Raw genomic sequence first — 23326 nt, 5'->3', positions numbered from 1 at the left:
CACTATTTTATCTATTTGTGTAGTATTTATTTCAACCCTCAAGAATTTGTTGTTGCACTTAAATAACTTTTTCCATTAAAAATAACATCTTTGTATTTATTTTATAATTTTGTTTTTTTTATAACGTTATATGGACAAAACGACATACATAGACAACGGACATAATGACATAGGCCTACCTGTTATTTAGTCTATAAGAGCTTAGTCAAGGAACTTACCTTAATCGTTTAACGTTTTATTAATTATCAAAAATGTCTTCCAAACAAAGTCTTTCATTATTGTTTAAAAGAAATTTTAGTATAAAACTTTATTTCCTTTTTTACATATTATTTACAAATTTATTATCTTTCACATAACAAAACACTTGCAACGAATCACGTGACTCGACAAACCTCTTTAGTTTTAACTTCTACTCCTAATATGAAGGCAATTAAATCAAAAAAAAATGTGTCCAAAGCTCCGCCAGAGAAAAGGAAACGAAATATTACTAAAAAGTTACTTGAAGAAAATTTTCCTGATAACTCTCATGATGAAGAAGAAGACTGTCCACGCATATATTGCGATGATCTTTTTTCCCGATCTAAGCCTGGAGGAGACTGGTTACGGTGCTTAAATTGTTTCTGTTGGGCTCACGCTTCTTGCGCTGACATTTCTAAAAGAACCGAGCGTTTCATTTGTGAACTTTGTCAGTAATTTTATAGTTTTTACCTGTATGTCATTTTGTTCTTACGTAATGTGTCATTTTGTCCATAGTATATGGACAAAATGGATTTTGGATAATCTCAATTAAACTAACAATATTTTTTTTTCTGTTATTTTAATATTGTAAATGTTTAGTATATTTCATAGCTAAAGAATCAAAGATAATTGGTGTAGAATATGACAGTGATTTGATTTACCAATAAAGAGTTATAAACCTAAAATAAAACCGTATGTCATTTTGTCCGTATTTCTCCTACTAGTAATTATGTTCAGACCGATGTTATATAAAAATACTAATGTCGATAGCCTCGATACTTCTACGAATGTTTTCCTTCAGTTTGCGTAGAGTTTTGGATTGGTCTCATACACTTTTCCTTTCTAAATATCCACTTTAAAATTTACATCACTAATGTTTCATCTCAGTCGGGCCAATTTTTTGTAGGACACCTAGTATAATTAAATATATACTTACTCTAAGATCGTTTTTAAATTTATGAAGTATAAAAATAGATAAAAACAATTATTTTATAAATAAAATTGAATGAAAAATTACTTTTTCGAATAAAAGTAGTTAATTACAGTGAGGAAGTAGAATTAGAATGAATTTGGTTTGATCAGAATTTGGACGAAATGATGCACAAGAATATTCTGTTTTAACTTGAAAGTTTGAGTCTTATAGCAAATATATAAAATTCTTTATTTTTTTAAACATAATTTCACAGTTTACTATATTAGATCACTCATGCAGTAATTAGATACTGCGTGTGTCATGCCATGTGTCTTTCAAACATACTTACACAAAATAATAGGGTTTAATTCTTATTGTTTAATACTTTGGTTTATCGTCAATTTGATAGTGTGCCAATTTCTGAGACGAACAAATAGTAAAGTTTGACTGTATACATACACACAATACTGTGTGTTTATAATGCATATAGATATAAAATTGTATATAATTAAATTATATGAATCAAATTTAACANATTTTTGACAAAGGAAATAAAATGATAAATGTATTATATAATAAGGCCTATATAATAATGTTTTATACTTTACAGAAATTTTAAATGGATAAATAAAATTTTATTAAAAATGTTTTATAGTAATTAAATCATATATTTTTCTTATACATTTTATTTATTTTTATTATAATATATAATTTTTTGATGCTTTTCTTTTTCTTTTTTTTCATTATGCAACTAATAATGGATTATTTTTAAATATCAGTTTACAAGTTAGTACTATATAGTATATACCATCTACTTAGAAACAAACAGAAATAAACTTTATTCTAATATTATGAAAATCCCGTAGCCTTATATCTGAGATTTATCAAGAGTGAAATAATATGAAGGACTGTGTGTTTTTTAGCAAGAAAAATAAATTTAGAGGAAGATGTTTTAAATAAATAATTTAGTATATACATTTTGTGTCTATGCATTAAATTCGTCTATATTTTTAAATACAACATGTAAGTATATATTAAAATAATTTATTAAAGGATTTAAGAGAGATAATAACGTTATCATAAACAAATTAAAACCGTTTAATTACATGCAATATTCGTATCGAGATTATTCATATTTTAGTGCAAAATATTTTTTTAGAAACGAATGATATTTTCAGTATTGAATTCTAATCTATACAAGATTTTAAATTCTACAATACAAAACCTGAAACTTTTATTTTAAAGGTTACATAAATATTACATTAGAAATATACAGTATATGAATTTAAAGGTATTTCTAAGACATTTCTAAATCTGTAAATTGTTCTAACAATAGATTTAATATTTAATTTGTATAATTCCGTATTTCCGCACAAATAAGAGTATAAGAGCCTGCTCTTATAGATGGGGCAAAATCGGCAGTATATTATGCAAAATACGTAAAAAACTCTATTTTTAAACATTACCATTTCAGTGCATTTAATTAAAATTTGCACATCGGTGCACTTATTTTCACGGAAATATACTGTCTAAAGAACACACTAAATCTACATATAAATTAATAGTAAAAATTAATTATAAAGATTTAAATAGTAGTTATTATTATTATTATTTTCGAATAAAATTTTCTATCTATAATACTGTATTTGACACCTTTCAAACTATCTTGACGAATATTATTCTAAATTTTGTTTTAATTAGACTTATTCCAATAAGTTGATTGACAAGATAGCTTAAAAACAGCTAATGTGTTATTAAGCTATTACATAATATATTCTTAATAACTGTAAATTATAAAATTTTGATTTAATATAATCTATTGAAAACTTCAAATTTCATGTCAACAAGAATTATTAAAAAGCTGTTCTGAGTAAAACAGCTTCAACAAAATTTTGTGAAAAGATATAAAAACAAAAAATGCATTATGTATACTAGTAATGAATTTAATACATGATCATGTGATAAACACTTTCATCAACGTTTAGTATTGTTGCGTATTGCATTACAAATTTGTTAAATATTTAAAACAGTATATCTCGAGAAAACTTAATTTTTGTAGATAGATTGGAGATATTCTATACAGTACTGAAAGAATCTAACTGTTTTTAAAGATACTATGGTGGCTTCGCTCACTCATCCAAAAATTTTGTGACGATCAGTAGATTCCCGGTGCCGTCTTCTGTGCAACTAAACTAAATTTTTCAAAAAATAAAAAGTAGATATAAATAACTTTGAATTTATTATATATATAATTTATATATATATTTTAATTTAGTGAAAATACTTCATTTTTTGTTATGTTAAAAATGATGTATCATCATATTTAAATATTATGATACATCATTTACATTTACATCAAATAAAAAAAAAGTATTTTCACTGATTTGAATTGTTAATTTTTTAATTTTAGATTAGTTCTTAACATTAATATTTGCTAAAGAGAGAAAAGTGAGATGTACTAGATGCATTCAGGTTTTCTCCGAACATGCTCTTTCGAGTTTAGATTTGGTGAACGAATGACCAACCGATTCAATCAATTTTGCGCTTTGTGATATCGATTAATCAAGTAACTAAGCGCGATCGTGTATTATTTATTTGAACGGAATTTTCCCAAATGTTATTTCAAGGTTTTTTAATTATTTGTTGTTACTTATTTCTTAAAATAAAAAAACTGTTCTTTATTTATTACTAATTGTAATATATCAGGCACAGAAACTGCTATCATTCATTTTTTACAATAATAGTATAAACTGACATAATTTACAAAAAGAAATAGAGATTATTTGACTGTTATTTGATCGAAAAATTATTTGTTACAAAATGTATATCAAGGATTGTTATGTAGAAAAATGAAATATTTCTCTTAATAGAATAGTAGCGTTTAGTTCATAGAGCTTCATTAGTCAATCGATATTTTCAAAGCAATGGAATTTCCCGCATGGGCTATCCTGCTTATACATTTGATCCGAAACACGTGGAACATGTCATGGATATGCTTGGGTAACTATAAATTTTCATATTTCTCCGATTACGTTTATAGAATTTAAAATTGTTTTAAAATAAATCTTTTAACGTTTTCTATAAACAAAATAATAAGAGCAAATATTTTATTTATGATTGCAATATATTGTTAAATTTAACATTTTTGATATAGACTATCATTAATAAATTCATAGTGGATTAAATTTGAAATTACTAACAAAAGTGTCTTATTTATGAATTTTAATATACATTTTTTTTTTTAAAGGACGTTAATAGATTATCCACTTTTATCAACTTTGTGGTTATGTAATTAGATATGATTCTAATATCAGTTTTAATTAATGTTTTTCAAAAATCTGTTCTGACAAGTAATTTAAAATCATATTAGCAAGTATAAGTTGTTGAAAGAAAATGATTATTATTTTATGCTTTGATTGGAAATAATATAATCGTAGCAAGAACATCATCTTTTTCAAACTGTTCAAAAACTTAATATTTTATTTTTAGCTCTGTTTCAACACAATATGATAAATGTTAGACCAAAAAATGACGCATTTTAAGCTTTTAGTATGGTATTTATAAAATGATTTTTGATATAACCGCTAGGTACAAAATATATTTTTATCTATTTATTTTCCACTATAAGTTTCAATTTCTTTGCAGTATTGTCATTTCGTTTCCAATAAAGTCTTATTCTGCAGTCATCTTTAAAATATTTATCATGATTAAAATGATTTTATTGCTAGGAAATGCCTTCTAACTTTATCGTAACTCTAACAGTTTTTGATCAGTTTTTATAAAAATGCCTCGGGTATTCGTATCTTCAAAAGTTAGCATATATTTTAAAGAAATGAAAAGTATTATTATTTTTAGAAATGAATTCTACAATGAGTGAACTAGAGAAAATTTTGCAAAATTTACTCGTAAAAATTTTTCTGACAGATTTTGTATTTTAAAAGTAATTTAAAATTGCATTTAAAAATTGAAATGCTAAAATTTGCGAACAGATTTTTAATACTCATATGAATTTTAATGTTTCAGTTTGATAAAATGAAATTTATTTAAATGAACAACATATTTATTTAAAAACGTGTATTCTGTTTTCATAACTTTCAATGTATTTTACTAACTTCTTAAAATAATGGAATTTATTATTATTATTATTATTGAAGTTTAGAAAACATTATAAATAACATATTGAGGTTAATTTAGTGAAATAAAACGATTGAATATTAAATAATGATAAAAATGTTATATTTTTTTAACCTAGAAATTTTAAAATTTAATAAACTGGAGATCGTTTATTAAATTAAAGAGTTATTTTCTATTATGTGATATGTTTAATGAATGAATAAATAATAATTTAACGAAATTTAATAATTTAATCGAATTTAATAATTGTAAGAAAATTGCTTTTATTTTATTTACAATAAAATAACCATAGTGAATTTGATTAATTGTTAAACATTTATTCCTTTTTTATTTCATTTCTGGCGACATTTAGGCGTCTAGTTTCGTGCTAAACAAATTGAAATGGATAGGAAATCGGAGAAATAAAAACAAAGAATAGCAGAGAGAAAAAAAAGAGATGACCGTTCAGCAGAAAAGACACACCTTTAACTTGCATTAATTTAACGAATATTCCGCAACCATGTAGAAACTGAGTAATCAATAGATACGTACAGTACATATACATTAAATTTCGTCACAACTTAAAACATGACCCGGCAAATTTAATATTTTAAAAAATTATTTATTTCTTTTAATATTGCGTTATAAAAACAAATGCTTTGTTAACATATCGAATTAACAATAATACAATTAAATATGAATAAAGTGCATATATTTTTTATTAGTTACTAAAATTATTTCGTATTTTAACTAGGAACTTTGTTATAAAATAAAAATAACGAAACTAGAGGTAATAGATGTAAAATAACTGAGAATCCAAGCAAAATTTTAAATTTCAAAATCAGAAGCTTGCATATTAGGTTCGTGTTTTCATAAATTATCTTATATATATAATACATAAGATAAAAATTCAAAAGCATTTGTTATTGGTGAATTATAGTTTTAATGTTATTAATTAATCTGAAGTAATATGCATTTATGCCTATTTGTTCTTATGATTTCTAGTTTTTAAATTTTTCGAAAAAATTAAAGTATTCATTAATATAAATCAGTCAGAAAAGATAGCAGGTACTTTATTATTAATTGTGTATAAAAAATATTAACAATTGAATTCTCTGAAGATTGATTGCTTTTCAATTTGAATTAGAAATTAATCTGTCTTTAGCAAATCATTCTGCATTTCATGGTCAAAAACAGTATAATTTTTATTTTAGTTTAAATTTAAAGTAGATTAAATTTTTTAGGAACAACATGCACAATTTATTTTGATAAAATTAAGTATATATTATCCATTAATAATGTAAGGAGCATTTTTATGACTACTAACATGAAAAGCAAAATGTTTTAAAAACAGAAATTATACTCTTATTTATTTATTTATTTTCTTTCTTAAACGTAAATTTGTATATATCACAATATTTGAAACCAAAAACAACCATCTCATATATTTTAGAAAGCAACTAGTCGCTAGTGTTATACTGAGATAACAAAGGTAGCCATTGAACTCGTGGTCTTTTGTCCATCTGGAATAAAAATAGCTAGATGAGATTTTTGCCTTTAAATAACTTTTTACATTAAGTAAAATTTTTCATCTTTTTCTTTTAGTTCATTTTTTAAGCCGTTAATTTTTTGTCACTTTTATTAAAATCCAATTCAAATTCTCTTTTTAAATGTAAATTTAAGATTAAAGAATTTCATGCCATTTTAAAAATTTCATTTCATATTATCTAAAAAGAACATTAATCTAAAAAAAAATAAAACAAAGCAATTGTTATCCACAATTCCAACTTTCCCGTAGTTAAATTTCATCTTAAAATCCCAAGAACACTTAATGAACAAATGGAGTCAAACAATCGAAAAGAGAAGTTTGTAACGAGTTTACAGTGAAACCTGATAACAGCATAAGTAATTAGATAAGGTACGAATCCGAAGCATCGTCTTTGTAAGAGACAATGAAAGAGCTTCAACAACAGAATCATATTGTGCTATAGTTGTTATGAATGAAAGCTGTAATACGGGTTATAAATAGTAGTTTCTTTGTTTCTATGATTATTTTTAAACTAGAAAAGCTATTGCTTAAAAAAAGCAAAATTTATTTTTACAAAATACAATATAGCTATATAATGTTGTTTGGTTTTACTTATATTGATGTTTAAAATAACAAAATAAACTTGGTTCTAAAATAATCCTTATACTAAAAACTTCAGATATGATAAGCATATTTTATTTTTAAAGTAATCATTTTGATTTCCTAAGATACTCTTATAGATTAACCCGTTAATCTTAAGAACTATAATTCCTACATGATAATTTGTGTTCTTGTTATATTTCAAAAGCTTTCGGAAGAACAGAATATTTTAAAGAATGAAAAAGAATTTAAAAAAAAACGTGTGTTCGAACGCCAATATATCAACATTTTTTAAATTCTAAGCTTGTTTTTTTTAATACGTTGTAATCAATTTTGAAATAAAGTTGTTCTCTCCTTAAAAAATATTCCATAGATTTTTTTCCTTTTGTTTAATTTAAACATAATATTTTGATTAGTTGTAGATTGTTGTTTCTGAAGTTCCCCCTTCTTAATTATGGATTTTAAGTTTAAGCAAATTATTCTTAATTTGGATAATTAAATTATAAAAAGAAATCACATTTGGATCTATTGTTAATTTTAATTCTTCAAAGTAGAAGGTTTAGACATAGATTAGGATAAATAAAACTTTACACTTTTTTCTTTAGTATTATTAACTAACAATATTGAAACTTAAATACGTAAATATATATTTTATGGCTTATAAAAATTGATTATTAATAATTGTGAACTGTGTCTATTTTCTCTTTATAATGTAGCAATACTTAAATGAAATATTAATTGCATTTAATCAATTTTATAAAGATCTGGATCCTAAAATATTAGTTTTAAAAATAATTTTTTGAGAGCTTAAACAATTTTAATACTTAACGGAAATAGTGATTTAAATCTAAAGTAGTTTTCAAAAATTATAAAAGTTAGGAAATTTCAATTAAATTCTTAAATACTTAACATTTCTAAATGAGTAATAAAATTTTATCACTGGTTAATATTTCTGTTTGGAAATGTTATTTTTCTGTAAAATTTAGCATTTAATTAAAAATTTCTGAAAGACTGAATAATTCATATATAGTGAAATCTAGAATACAATAAAATATATGATGATTTCTTTAAAGTTAAGCATTTTGAACAAAAATAATTTAGTTAGAAGAATTTGAAACAATATCAGCACTACGCATAATTTTTACTCTGAAACATCTATACTCACAAATTTAATTTGGCATTTTTACAAAATTCTTCTAGTTTCTTTTTGAAAAATTTATTTTTCAAATTTTTGAATGAATTCTTTTCTCTAATATTTAGGTATTTGTTTAGTCAGCAGAATACGTAATATATATTATATTAATATAATATACCAGTTATTACTGATTCTTACTTTAGGTAATTAAACAATCGCCGAAAGGTATTTTTAATGAATCACTATACTCATCTACTTGCTTCATTGATCACTTAATGAAGAATTGAACAGCTATCATTGTTAATTAGAAAATCAATTTTTATTAAATACATCTCATTTAATTTAAAACTTAAGTTTGAAAAATTCTTTAATTTTAAATAATTTAAACATATTATCAATGATTTTAAATTAAGGATAACTATATAATCGAATTACATTTTGATAGATTTTGTAGCAAATCCGTATTTGCACGCCATTATTAGATTTGATTTGATTAAATGTTAATTGAATTTTGCTTTAGAAGCTAGTTTACTGCTTGAACTTTATATATAATTTAAAACTCGTTGAAAGATGACTTGATTAGATTTGAAGATATTTGACTGATTAATCAATATTTTAATTAATACAGAGGGCAAAGTATTAATCTGTAGTACCTATTGAAATATTTAATGTTTTAGTTATATATTATTTACTTGTATTATTACTAGTATTTTTCACGTATAATTTAGAAATTAAAAATAGATTGCAGCTTGAAAAGTAACTTAAAATGTTTGCGCTTTTTTAATATATATTTTTAGTAAATGCCATAACCATTAACAAAATGCATTTAAAATGTTCATTAATTCAGAATTTTAATAATAAAAAATTAACTAATTTTATAGAATTTATTAATGGACTATTTAGTAAACAATTTTTCATAAAGCGTAAAGTTATTACAGCCCATTACTTCCGAGAATTAAGGTTAATTCAACAAAGTAAGCTTTTAAAAATTTTTAACTTTCATTTACGAGTCTTTAACAATCTCTTATGTTCCACTTGTAAATTTAATTTCACACCATAATCAAGGTTTTAATTAGTAAAGTTAGAATATTAGTTTAAAGATGAACTCTTGTTATGATGGAATAGCCTACTCTGAAAGAAAATTAAATTTTCAATAAAAACACGTTTTTTTTTTTTTACTAAAAAATAATTTTAATGTAAAATGAGCGAGATACTCTTTTTGGAAATGTAGATCACGTGTGCTCATTACAAAGTATAAATTCTTAAATAATAAAAATATATATTTCATTCTTTAAATATTTTATTTAAATTATTATTTAAACAATTTAAAATTTCTGTAATGTTTTGTAAGTTAGAATTTTTTTAAGTTTAATCTACAACTAAATAATACGATGGAAATGTGTATTGGATTAAATTTATTCGCAAGACTTTCACGTTCTTATGGTTCATATCGAAGGTTTCAATGAAGTGCTTATCGTAAATCTCCAAATTACAAGTACTTTCTACTTATTTAATATTATTATTGACTACGATACCTGAAGGAGAATAAAGGAATATTTAATAATAGTTGATACATTACGGTTTAACTAAATTATATAATGAAAATCAGAACGTTAGATAAGTTACATCTTGTGAATATTTACAGATAAAATTCGTTCGTTATAGATTGGTTACTATCCGTGTGTGTATTTTGTTTGTATATATCTATACACACACACACACACACACACACACACACACGCGGATAATGTGTAATAAATAATTTAAATATGCTATATAGTGTGTGTTCATGTGTGTATGTAGCGTATTTAAATTACTTCAATTTTATTTATATAAATTCTCATCTACCTAATCATGTGTAATTTGTCAGATTATCTAATTTATACTGTATCTTATCCGTAAGAAAATACTTAATGAGAAGTTAAGTATTTAAATAAAACATTTAAATATTTCAGTTTTGATGTCTTGTTTATTTTGAAGTTTTAAGTCTTCATGAAGTTCGCACCGAATCTGGATTTGTCGTTTTATACGAAGAAATAACTAAATATATAAATTTGTGTATAATCTAAACCTAATATACTTCGAATACTGGTAATTTAAAAATCTTTTAAATGTGATATTAAAGTAGCTGTTAGTGTATTTTACTCTTGAAATCTTGTTTTAAAATTTAACATTTTATACAGTATTATTGTTTATAATATTTAGGTTGAGAATATTATGTTTCTCTTTTATAGAGTGATTGTAATTTCCTATTGTAAGATTTTGGAGAAATTTTCAATGTCATTGTTAAGAAATGAATTTATAGAGATCAACATTTAACAAGAAATTTTCATATTCATTTTAATTTTTTGCTCTATCTATATTCTAGTGCAAGTAATTTTTAAATTATTATTTTATTTAATGTAATTTTCTTCTTTATTTTTTACAGTTTTATCTACATTCACATAATTATATTATTTCTTTTCAAAATAATAATAATAATATATATATATTATATATATTAATTAAGACAAATTTACATACGNTATATATATATATATTGAAGAGCCAAATGTGATTAATTTTTTTTTAATATGTAAAGAAATTTGAAAAATCGGAAACGGAACCTTTCTGATATATGTAATTAAAAGCTGTATATGTACAGGTCAGACAATATTCAGTTCAATTATTTGTTTAATACTACTACTAGAAAAATTGCGTACTGTGTTTTAAATATTTGCTTTTTTGGATATTGAAAAAATTCTAGATTTCTTGAGAAGGGTTTTGATTTACTTTCCCGAAATATGAAGAATTTTGATTAATAAATAGAATTTGTATTTTTGTTATATAATTAAAAATAGAATTGTATTGTCTGATAATGATAGTAATAATAATAATAATGATAATTGAAGCCAAAATATTATTATTATTATTATCTGCATTTTGTAACGAAGTTATCTTGATGATAGAATAGAATAGTTATATGAAAAATTAAGACACACCTAATTTTAAAAAATCTTAATAGCTTCTAATTTATATACACTCGAACTTCTTTATAATTATTTATTTCCGGGATATGCGGAGAATTCATTAAATAGAAAATGCAGCGGTAGTGAATATATAAAACGTATTTTCAATATTCCACAGAAGTTCGTTGAAAAGAGAAATTCGTTATAGGGAATTCGTAATATGGAAGTCAGATTAGTTGCCGGATGAATGCCGGATTATTTTAATCGTCGTTTTGCTTTCTTTTTTTTAATTTGGGTTTTCTCGTTCTGTTATAACAATATTCAACAGAAGTTTTAAATAATAGAATGAAAATTGTATATTTTAAACTTTGTTATAGCTTCAATTAATAGAAGAATCACACAAAAATTATTATTAGATGCAGAGTTTTATTTAAAACTAGCAGGTATGTTCTGCGCTATCCGGGCTAAAAGTAAAAACATTAAAATGAAAACTATATTAAAAATTTTCTTATTTTAACCTACCATCTCGAAGTATCAAGGGAATAAAATCAGTAGAAAGTAGGGAGTAGAACTTTTGTAGTAATTATATTTTTGCAGAATCTATTGAGTATCATGAAAATCCTAACCGGATTTTATCACTCCAATAGTTAATAGGAGGGATAAAATCAGAGGTGGTGTGTCGTGATTCTACGGTAGCCTATATTTCCCGCAGAGTCCTAGAATATAGAAAAATATGGAAAAATTCATATCGGTTAAAGTTCAGAAGTGCATAGAAAACAGACAACACACATTCTATCATATATATGATATACTTAAATTATAAACAATCAAAAACATTTTATTTATTAGCCCACTGCACTCTTCAGAGTAATGTGATTTCCTGTTTCTCTTCCTCTATTCCGTTTCTACATAGAAAGGAATAAGGTCTTCTATTTGTTGATTCCATTCCATGAAACATTCTAGGCAGTTCTGAGGAACCGTTTAGTCTAACGTACTAAGCTTTTCCGTCGGAACAGTTCCACCAATTCCAGTTCCAGAAGCGGAACTGGGTTCCTATCTTTAGTATCTACGTTGGAGCGGAAATGAGGCCGTTTCACTGATCGTATATCGGTATACTAGTATTGCGCAGAGCAATCACGCCGCTAATATATACATGATATATTGTCTGCATTAAAATTTTTTATGTTGCTATTTGAACTGTATTCGTTTTCGTTATATTTACTGATCCCTAAACATTTTTGTGTTTGTTAATAAAACAAAGAATTAGTTAAATTGATGGGGTTAGTTGGATATTCACGAGATGGATATTTAGAAAAAATAATTATACTGTATAGTAAACATCTTAAATAAAAAATTACAATAAAACCTTGATTTAACTAATTCGGGCGTGGGATGTCCGTTAAAGCCGTTAAATAATAATGTAAGTTTTCCGAATGCGTGTTAAAAGAATTGACAAATTAGTTAGTTTTTACTTATGTAGTTGTGTAATTAAAATTAAGTACGTATGAGAAGTTCAATTCTACAGAAAAGTTTTCTATATGTATTACTGCATATGTACTGTACAGTACTGTCCCTAGTTCTGAGACTGTACAGTATATGATCTAAATCGAAATAAACAAACATCTTTTGGACATACACTTTAATTGTATTTATCTAACTAAATAAATGTTCTTAAAAGGAAAACAAAACTAAAATTTGACAAAAATACACATTTCCTATTTATTCATCTTCGGATTATATATCGAGACACACCCGTCGTGGTGTGAAGTTATGAGCAGAGCAGTGACACTCTGGTTTGAGCAAAGCAAAAAATAACCTGTAAATTTAATTACATATAAAAAGTATTTTAAAATTAACAGTGTGCCAATTTTCACATATGATATACAGGTCGGAAATTTTGTCCGTTAAATCGAGATTTTATTATACAGTACTTTAAAATTTATTTTTTTTTAATTTTTTAAAATAGAAAATCGAATCGCATTATAACGGAGCTCCGTCGGATGAGACGCCATTATTAGTTTCGCGTCTCTGGAAATGTACTGTACCGTACATCGCTACAACGTGTATTTCCAGCGAGGTAGTTAAGTTATCCTTCTAGAAGCCTACAAAGAAAGATCGGAATGGTTGAAGATTTGAAGCTTCGAGTGTGTGAAATGGTCATCGTAATGTGACTGTTTATTTAGATAATTGGTTTTTTTTAATGAGATTTTAGTTTTGTATTTTCTATTCCTGGCTTGAATTTCGTTGAAATAAACTTCTTACACATTTGACAACGAAACGGTAGTTGAGTTAAACTAAAGCACACTTTGGTTTTGGCACAAGGATCATATTAAAATAACTATTTTTTGAATATAACAATCAAAATTAATAAATTAAAACTTAATGTAAATAGCATCTACATAAAATGTGAAACCAAAACTGCGATAAGAAAGACTATAAGGCGACTAATTTGACGGAAAATGTTAAAATAAACATACAATGTGATGTAATATGGTTTGAATTGAATTAATTCGTTAATAATATCCTGAAATAATTAATTTTTCCGCTTTTATAGAAATTCTATAGCGATTTGCAATAATCATAGAAAGATCGAATCACGATTTCAATTCTTGTTTTGCAAACATAATTATCAGCACAATACCTTAAACAGCGCGATGCCTTATACCCATGTTGGAGCGGAAATGGGAATTGATATGTGTCACTGATGGTATATCGGTAATTTTAATTACTAACTAAGCAGAAGTATCATTTTAGTAATTTTAAATCTCGTCATTAGATTCTTCATGAAATTAGATTCCTCAGTTATGTTTATTAGACCCCTTTTCAATTCTTTAGACAGCTTCTCTTTAATTTCTATAGCAGACAAACAAAACATATATATTTTAGAAATATACATTATGTAAGTTATGTATAGATAAAATAAAAATAAAATATATGTTTCGGAAATACTGTGTACATTTCGCATCTAATGTTTCATCAATTTCCTAAGCTAGTATTGATAAAATATTCTATAATTTTTCACTCAGATCGCATAAGTTACAATTAATTCTGATTAAAACAGAAATTAACAAAATAAAATAAGTTTTAAAATACAAGAATCTAAAAATAATTGGTTCTAAAATATTTTAATAGATACGCATTGGTGGGTGAAGGATCATAAAATTCAAAATACTATATAATTTCAAAACAAGCATTTTTAAATTTTATTTTGAATAAAACTTTATATATAATAATCTCCATACCCTTTTCTAATTAATTTAAAGCTGTAGTAGCTTTAAAGGAATTCAATTATTTTACTACAAAGAAGGATATAATTGAGAATGTTTGTTATTTCATATGTTATTAAAATAAATTTCGTAAATTACTCTGTGTTGTTGATCATACTCGTATACTGCTATTTTCAATAATAAATTATTTTAAATGATCTAAATATCACAAATGCAGAATATTTCTGGGAACAGTTTACTGCGTATTCATTAAGAAATAAATGAGTGATTTTATTATTTTTCTGGACAAATGCAACTATTTTGTTTTTCCATTTTAGACAGATTTTATTGTATTAAATAAAATCTGTCTAAAATGGAATCTGAATAAACGGAAACCTGCTTAAACGGGAAAAAATTTGCATCGTGCTATTCTGGTTTACACAGGTTTTATTATATTTTACAAATATACTTGTGAAATTAATGACATTTTAGAATGATTCGATTTGTCTGTAAAGCGAAAAATTGTATGATCATCAAGTGTAAAATTGAAGTTGAAATGTTCATATTAAAGACGAAACTAACAGGCCCTGAAATGTAATTCCAGAATCGAAATTTTAATTTACTTATATTTAATAGCAAGCACGATCCAGTCTTATTCGTATTACTCATAGAAATATTTGTACATTCACAAAATATTCAAAAATTTTAGTTAGCTTATTTATAGTAAAATTTATACTTTTCTTTGAGTATTAACTTTTTGTTCTCTTAAAGTTTTTGTTCTCGTGGAATTAATATTTGAAAGATATGTTTGCATAAATATAGCATATTATAGCATAAATTCATATCTAACGTGTGATTTTTGTTTTTTTAAAATAGGAGTTTTGCAGATTTGAAAAAGGAAACTTTATTACAGTAGACCCTCGTTATATCGTGCAAGTAGGGAGACAAACGAAACGAGTGATATAGCAGACCGTGCGATATAACCAATATTTCTATCAAATTTTCGCTTTTATATTTGGGAGGAAAAAACTATGTACCCGAATAAACGATGCAACAAGGCACTACTATATTTATTTTACTAAATATATCGGGCTGATATATTTATAGAAATTGCAAAATATAAAATTACTATCAGTATTTTTAAATGGACAAATTCTTCTATCTTAGAAATTTAGTAATCGCTGTAGATGAATTTATTAAGTAGAATGAATAAGGCTTTTCGATATTTTGGAAAAAATGATGAGTCAACGTAAAACTGAGTGATCAATTTATTTTGTTTTTATGGATTACGGGTTAATCTATTTTTGCTATTTGACCACTCTGCAAAAGCTTTTAATCTCTTAAGCCAACAGAAAATTGCAGAATTTATCTTGAATTTTCTGATTTTGTATTTCTGGAAATATGACATCATTTTAAAAATGCCTTTCATTATGCCTTCTAAAAATATTCCCAATTCAAATCGCTAAGACTTTTAATTGTTTATTAATGTTTGAAAAACTTGTTCATTCGTAAATCAGACATTTAAGTCAACTATAATGAAGTAAATTTTAAAAATAGTTAAAACATGAAATTTTAAAAATAACAATTTATGTTAATGTTTATTACGCGCTAACTTAATGTTTTCTAGTGTAATCAAATAGTTTAAGCTAATTACCAAGAATTAAAGTTGTTATATATTCGAGTTAATCGTTAAATTTATTTAATAAATCAGTTACATTATATGTAATTATTATTATAATTATTTATCTTTTCATGTGATGATAGAACGTGTGATTTATAAATAAATTTATTTGAAATAAAAAAAAATTAGTTTACTATAACGTTTATTTTTCTCATTTTCCTTAAATCATATCTGAACATCAAAAAACATTTGCATTCACTGAAATTAGTTAGAGTAATTTAGAATTTGATCATTTACGAGCATTCATTCATTGCTATCTGATTATATATGTATATATCTAGAAAAAAAAATGAAACGTTCTTCTAAACAAATGTTTAACAAATCTGAGATTACTTCTGTTTGTTATTTCAAGAAAATTTCTTACGTTTGCGTGACAATTTAAATTTAGTATTGCTTTCTGCATAAATAAGATATCTAAGAATGTTATTCTGTACATACTAATGGATGAAGGATTATGATTGTTATTCTTAAATTGATAACATAATAAAAATACCATTAACTAGTGTAAGAAGATACTTTTCAAATTATCGTACTGACTTTTTTGTTTCATACGTTCAATAATATTTAAGTCTGTATAATCTGAATTTATTACGATTTTGGTAATATATACTTATTTTTTTCTTAATATAATAATTTTTCTGTATCGTTTATAACGATACAGAAAAGTTTAAATATTTTAATTTCTTTGATATTTTTTAATAAATCGATTTGAATTTTTTTAAATATCGATTTAAGATGATGCCAATAACTGAAGTTATAAAATATTTTTCATTTAGAGTTGGAGTAAGTTTATTATCCACTTGGATAATGTAACTAATGGCGAAGTTCCAAAATAACTTGATTTTATTATCCAATACAATAATGCTGTAAAACCTTTGCGAAATTGTGACCATTTATGTGCCAAATTGTATACTTTTATATGATACAAACTAAAAGCAAACTATAGAATATGATTAAAAAAGTAACTATTATTTTTTTAAAAATAATTAAAAAAGTGTTTTTTAAAGAGATGATTTTGATTAATTTTCTTACTAATCTAAATTGTTATCATTTTACATGGTAATAGGTTTCGTATTTTGAAAAAGGAAATATAAAAATTAACTGAATTAATCCTTATTCATTTTATTCATATAACTTTTGCTTTTGAAGAAAATTAATTGAAAAGAAAAAATAACAGCTGATAGTTACTTAATAAAGAATAGAAATGATTAGAACACTATAAAATTACGAATGCATATTATAAAGTATGGTAATTATGTAGTTTTTTTTAATTGTATTGTTTTTAAGCGTTGAGATTTATCAGAAATAAAAATAAAGAAAAATATAAAGAAGTTGGATTTACCGTAATTTATTCTTTAAGAAAACAACTAATAATAATTGAGAATTTTTTTCTTTCGAGTTAGAATGGTATCTTTCATGCTTTTCATTTGAAAAATGGTTCTTCTGGTTTGTGACAACACAACTCGTATTTCCCGTTCATCTTTCTGCTAATTATACTCAATAATCTAATGTTTCTAGAAAATTCTTTAAAACGTAAAACGTGCATCTACAAAAATAACTTAAACGATAAGCGACAAAGCATGATTAATGCATTAACTTTGTTTCCATTTTAGTTTTTAAAATGAGAATAAATAATTTTTTCTTTAGATCAGAGAATAGTGAAAGAAAGTGTGATTTCCAGGAGTTGCTGATAATTTCACTTGTCATTGAAGAGATCCGTAAAAATTGATGGGCTTCAATCATCCGCACAGTGAAACTGTAGGGATTAAATCGTTGCCAATGAGAAACTAGCATTTTTCAGATTTCCTTTTTTTAATATTGTTTTGATAGGATTTTAATATTATATAATCAAGTTTAAAAAATGATAATATTTAAGGATGCTTTGTCTTTATTTTTCCGTTTATCAAAAGTTTGCCATATTTTTGTTCTTATATTACAAAAAATTTTGTTGCAAAAATACTTTAATATATTGTAACTAGTGAATTTCTATTGCTATTATAAATTATGTAATATAAAGTAAGGCATAACAATTAAAAATTGAAAGATAAACTAAATTATGAAATAAGTAACATTAAACCTAGAAATTATTACTGAATTTTAACTAATGATATTTGGGCTACAATTTGAAAAAAAATTATAACCTATAAATTTTCATGTCTATCCTTGCTTACTCTCGAGAAACGAGTCAGATAGACGAAATCCGAGGTCAGATATGGAAATCAGGGGCTCCTGCTCCTAATCTTATCTGTATACGAACTCAGTTTTTACCTGAAATCGTGTTATTTTAATTCAAAATTTCCCCCTGAGAGTTGTTAGATAGATGACTGGCACAACTCTGTTGCTAGCAGGACACTGCAGTACTGATTTGAGGTGGAGAGCATATATTTTTAATGAAATAAAGTTTTAAAAATAATTAAAAAAGTGTTTTTTAAAGAGATGATTTTGATTAATTTTCTTACTAATCTAAATTGTTATCATTTTACATGGTAATAGGTTTCGNTTAGAATATTTAGCAGAAAAAATAAACCTTTTTGTAACGAACTTTTGAAAATTTTTCTTGTAAAATTGATCTTTTCGTAAAATTTAATTTACGGACGATACGTAAAATTAAATTCATTTATCTTTACTTTTTTGTTGCTTTGTTAAGTATAAATCAGAATATCTGAAATGTTTAATAAATTTGTAAGAAATATTTGAGTTTATAAGTTATATTATTCATAAAAATATAATAATTACAAGTACAACTTATGAAAAAAAAGTATGTGTGTGTATATATATATATATAGATATTATTAAATTATACTCGTTTAACGTTTTAATATTAATTATATTTTGTATCTATATTTAGTACATACATTTTTACACTTGCTGCTTTTTGGTTATACAGTATAGACAATCATTGTATCGGTTTGGAAATGTTGAATTTTAAATTTCGATTTTCATATATTTAATCTTCAGCAAACAATTAATGCATATAAGTCTACTTCCTAAAAGAATAAATTTGATATACCGGTAATGAAATATGGTTCAAATTAGAAATATCCTCAAAGTTTACTCACGATATAGATAGAAAAAAATAGTTTAGTTTTTTCTCGTTTGCGTAATATTCTTCAAATTTTGTGAAAGTTTTTATATTTATTGAACAAAATACTATAGAAAATGTAGATAGTCTTTCTACTTTGATTTTCTTTCTTATATAGGATTTAATATTTTGTGTATATTTGTGAGATATCAACGGTAAAATAACGTTTGGTGTTTTGGTCGTTATCAAGATAGTGGAAAGAGAACCATCACCATAATGTTTTGCTTTATTTATCTTTCCGAATTTTCGTTAAAATTGACCCTATATGATCATAAGTTATCAAAGGAGAATGCAAACATCATGATCTTGTTATATCTTGCTTCGGTTAGGAAACAGCTAAACGCATTAAACAAAATCTAATAAACACACGTTGATTCAAGGAATTGGCAAACAATAAAACATATATCATCTAAGTTACTATAAAATTAAATAGTAAACAATACTTTATCAAAATCTTATTCAACTATCATATGGAATACAAAGTCATATTTATAAAAATTGGAAGAGCATTTTCTCAAAATTCATTCTAAAATAGTATTTTAAACTAAAGGAAGAAATATCACTTATTTTTGTAACATTATAGTTCTATTATATACAGTTTTATTACAAAACATGTCACCATTAAAATATTCACTTTTTTTAAATTAATTTGATATAGCATATATTGATTACTTACAAATAATTCGTAAAGATTAAGGGTTTAACTATTGTTTTAATCACCATTTATATATATTGAAGAATATTACAAATTTTAACAGATGGCAAAATGACATGACTTAATTACTGATATTTTATGAGGTGTTATAATGAAATTTTATAAAATTTGATTATACGAAGAAAATTTCTGTTTTAATGCTTTCGAAATTGCTTATTTAAGTGATGATCGAAGAACTGTATTAGTGATATAATTATATTAAATGTCATAATAATAATAATAATCAGGATATGAATATTTTAACAATCATTAATAAATTTGAACATCTTTTTACATTTGAAGTTAGTATTTATTACCAAATGAAATATGAACATCTGTCGCTGATACAAAATACTTGTTAGAAATGAGAAAGTGTTGAAGGATTATTTAAAATATTTGATTATATCCTATTTTCAGAATACTTAATTATGTAAAATTTTTATAAAGGAACATTTTAACTGTTATTATAGCAATAATGTAAGAGTACAATACATATTTCTAATGAAATAAACGTTGTTTTGATGTTTGATAGTATATTAGATTAATATCGATAAGCATTATAAGGTAGCTTTTTGTGATCTAATTTATTTATGATGATTGTTTTGCAGACCCTTCGTCATGGGTTTCCCTTCCAGCCTACAGCCATAGCATATGATCCTGTGCAACGTCTTCTAGTAGTTGGCACGAAAAATGGATCCCTCAGGTTGTATCCTTAATCACTGAATACTTTTTAAATGCCATAAATATACATAAATAAAACTTTAAACTCAGCAGGTAAGTCAACAAATCAATAAAAACTTTTTAATATTGTAAAGAAATGTTTTTTTTTAATTATTTATAATATAAATTTTTTATTGTAAATGTAGAATTCGAAAACTGTTTTTGATTTTGATCTTTTCCACTATTGTTGCTAGAGTAACATTACGAATAGACCTGTTGCCTTATACGATATGAAATAAGCACAAACTGAAAATCGATTGATGATCCAGTTGGAAACATACCACCAATCAATAAATGCATTTTGAAATAACCAATGATATAGAATTTTAGATTTTCCTTTCACATTTTGTAAAATATGGACATGTTTATTTAATATAATTTTTTTTTATTTTTATTTAACTGAAAATTAAATTATAATAGAATATAGTAAAATACGTTTTGTTTTACTTTTCTTAATTTGCTTTTCTCAAATGTAATTAAAAGTGATGATACAGTTAAAAAAGAGTTTTCTTTTTAGTAAATAAATATATCATGTCTAAACAGTCTTTTTTTTTTTTTTTATTTAATGCAGCGTTCTTATGTTCTAGTTGTAATGATGTATCTGAAACACAAACACAGACAGACAGGGGAGAGAGATTTTTCAAAATAACACTAAAAACAGATCTACTAAAAAATTTAGTAGATTAAAATAAAATTAGTCTGAAACTAGTACTTAATAAAGAAATAGTGAGACCTACGAAAATATCAGCTCGATTTTCTATGGCTCATTAGATTTTTAGTCAAGTGTCACGTGATCACTTGAACTGACCACACCCGTTCGATTTAAAAAGCATTGCCAGTTATATGAATCACTACTATTTTTTCTCTTCTCTTTTTTCCATCGTTTTTCTTTTAAAAAAAGAAATTTTCATTTACCTATTCGAAATGAGCTTATATGTACTAACGTTTTAAAATGTTTGCATATGACAGGTAATCTTAGAAAGGGCGTTGAACGGTAATGATAGGAAAGGTTTCATTGTTGGTCTTGACATAAGGCATTCTAGTTAATTGCTGCAATTATAAGCGATTGCGCAGTCGCTTGATCAAATACCTATTTGTATAAACGCAGCCATGGTCTGCGATAGTATAACAGCTTATAAAAATAAGGCAGGAACAACGTTTAAGATTTGCTTTTCTCCCTTTTCGTTAATTAATCGTTGTATATTTTTTTTAATATTTAAACAAACATATTAATTTTTAAATTTTGAGGGAGATGATTGATTTCAATTATTGCAAATAAATAAAATTATATTTATGTATTGCAAAAATAATAATGTAAAGTTTTCCATAAAAATAATAGTGCTTATGTTACTATTTATAAATTTTTAGATAAATTAATTTTTTTCAGATTATACACTTGACTACGAATAATGAAAAGGATTCTTAAAATTTCATGTGCAGCGTATATGAATTTCTTTTTAAATAAAATATACATCTTATCTCGCATTATTCTTTTGTTCTCGTTTCAATTGTAAGGTTTCAATATATGTGTAGAAAGCCGCAAAATCCGAGAAGATTCTTATTGCTTCGCATTACTATATCTATCTATGTACACATGCATTGTAACAGGAATCTCTTCTGTGCTAGGACGTAATCAATATTCTAAGGCGGTCATAGCAGTACGATGCTTGGCGTCGCTCGCATACCTTTCCTCTCACTTTCTTCCCCTATTGGCGACTGGAATTGGGCCAAACCTGCGACACAACTGCCAAATCCCGTCTTCTTTACTGTATTATTCAGATGAAATATTTCGTATGACGTAAATGGTATCATACCTGTAAAAGTAAAACATTATATTATCTGCAAACTATCTGTTTCGATTAAAATTTTTATATGATATTTATCGTTACATATTATTTATAACCTCAGTAATGTCAATAAAATTTAACAGATTTTTATGCGATCAAAATTTTAAGTAATTAAATTTTGTTGTTTAACTATAACTTAATGTTTGAATTTAATTTAGACATGGAATTGAAAATATTTGTTTGATTCTAAGGAAGATATTTCTATTTTCATATAATTATTTTTTCTCTTAGCGTAACAGTTTAAATTAGTCCATTAGTTTTTATTGCATATTGATAAAAATATCTGTAAACAAAATCCGTTGTACCTTGTGATGTAGATCTCTATTAGATAAATTGATGTAAATTGTGATAAATTTTATTACGAAAAATCAATTACTACATATAATTATAATTCCGGTTGAACTTAAGTGATCTGTATTCAGATTACATTTGTTCGTTTGTTTAAATGAAGATGTATCACTGGAAAATTTTTGGTCTTTAATGCATTAACATAATCGGATTAATAGCTCTGTATCATAAACAGTTGTTTAAAAGTTAAATTAAGGTTTTGACTATTTTCTCAATTATTTCGTACTATGAATTGACTGTCAAAGTATTTTCCTTTACATAGTATTTTATGAAG

General features: G+C 24.7%; 1 protein-coding gene across 1 annotated transcript in view; it reads left to right on the top strand.

Annotated features, from left to right (window-relative positions):
* Positions 1-23326, top strand: part of LOC111625861 (syntaxin-binding protein 5-like) — a 181612-nt gene that overhangs the window by 57053 nt on the left and 101233 nt on the right. Inside the window, exon 2 of the mRNA XM_023369101.1 lies at positions 20746-20843. Coding sequence (XP_023224869.1) covers positions 20746-20843 — 98 coding nt within the window. The remainder of the gene's footprint in view (positions 1-20745; positions 20844-23326) is intronic.

Source organism: Centruroides sculpturatus, unplaced genomic scaffold, assembly GCF_000671375.1.
Source record: "Centruroides sculpturatus isolate CEXI.00-Female unplaced genomic scaffold, Cexi_2.0 scaffold319, whole genome shotgun sequence".
In the NCBI taxonomy this organism is placed as follows: domain Eukaryota; kingdom Metazoa; phylum Arthropoda; class Arachnida; order Scorpiones; family Buthidae; genus Centruroides; species Centruroides sculpturatus.
This window is presented reverse-complemented; position numbering and strand designations above follow the sequence as displayed.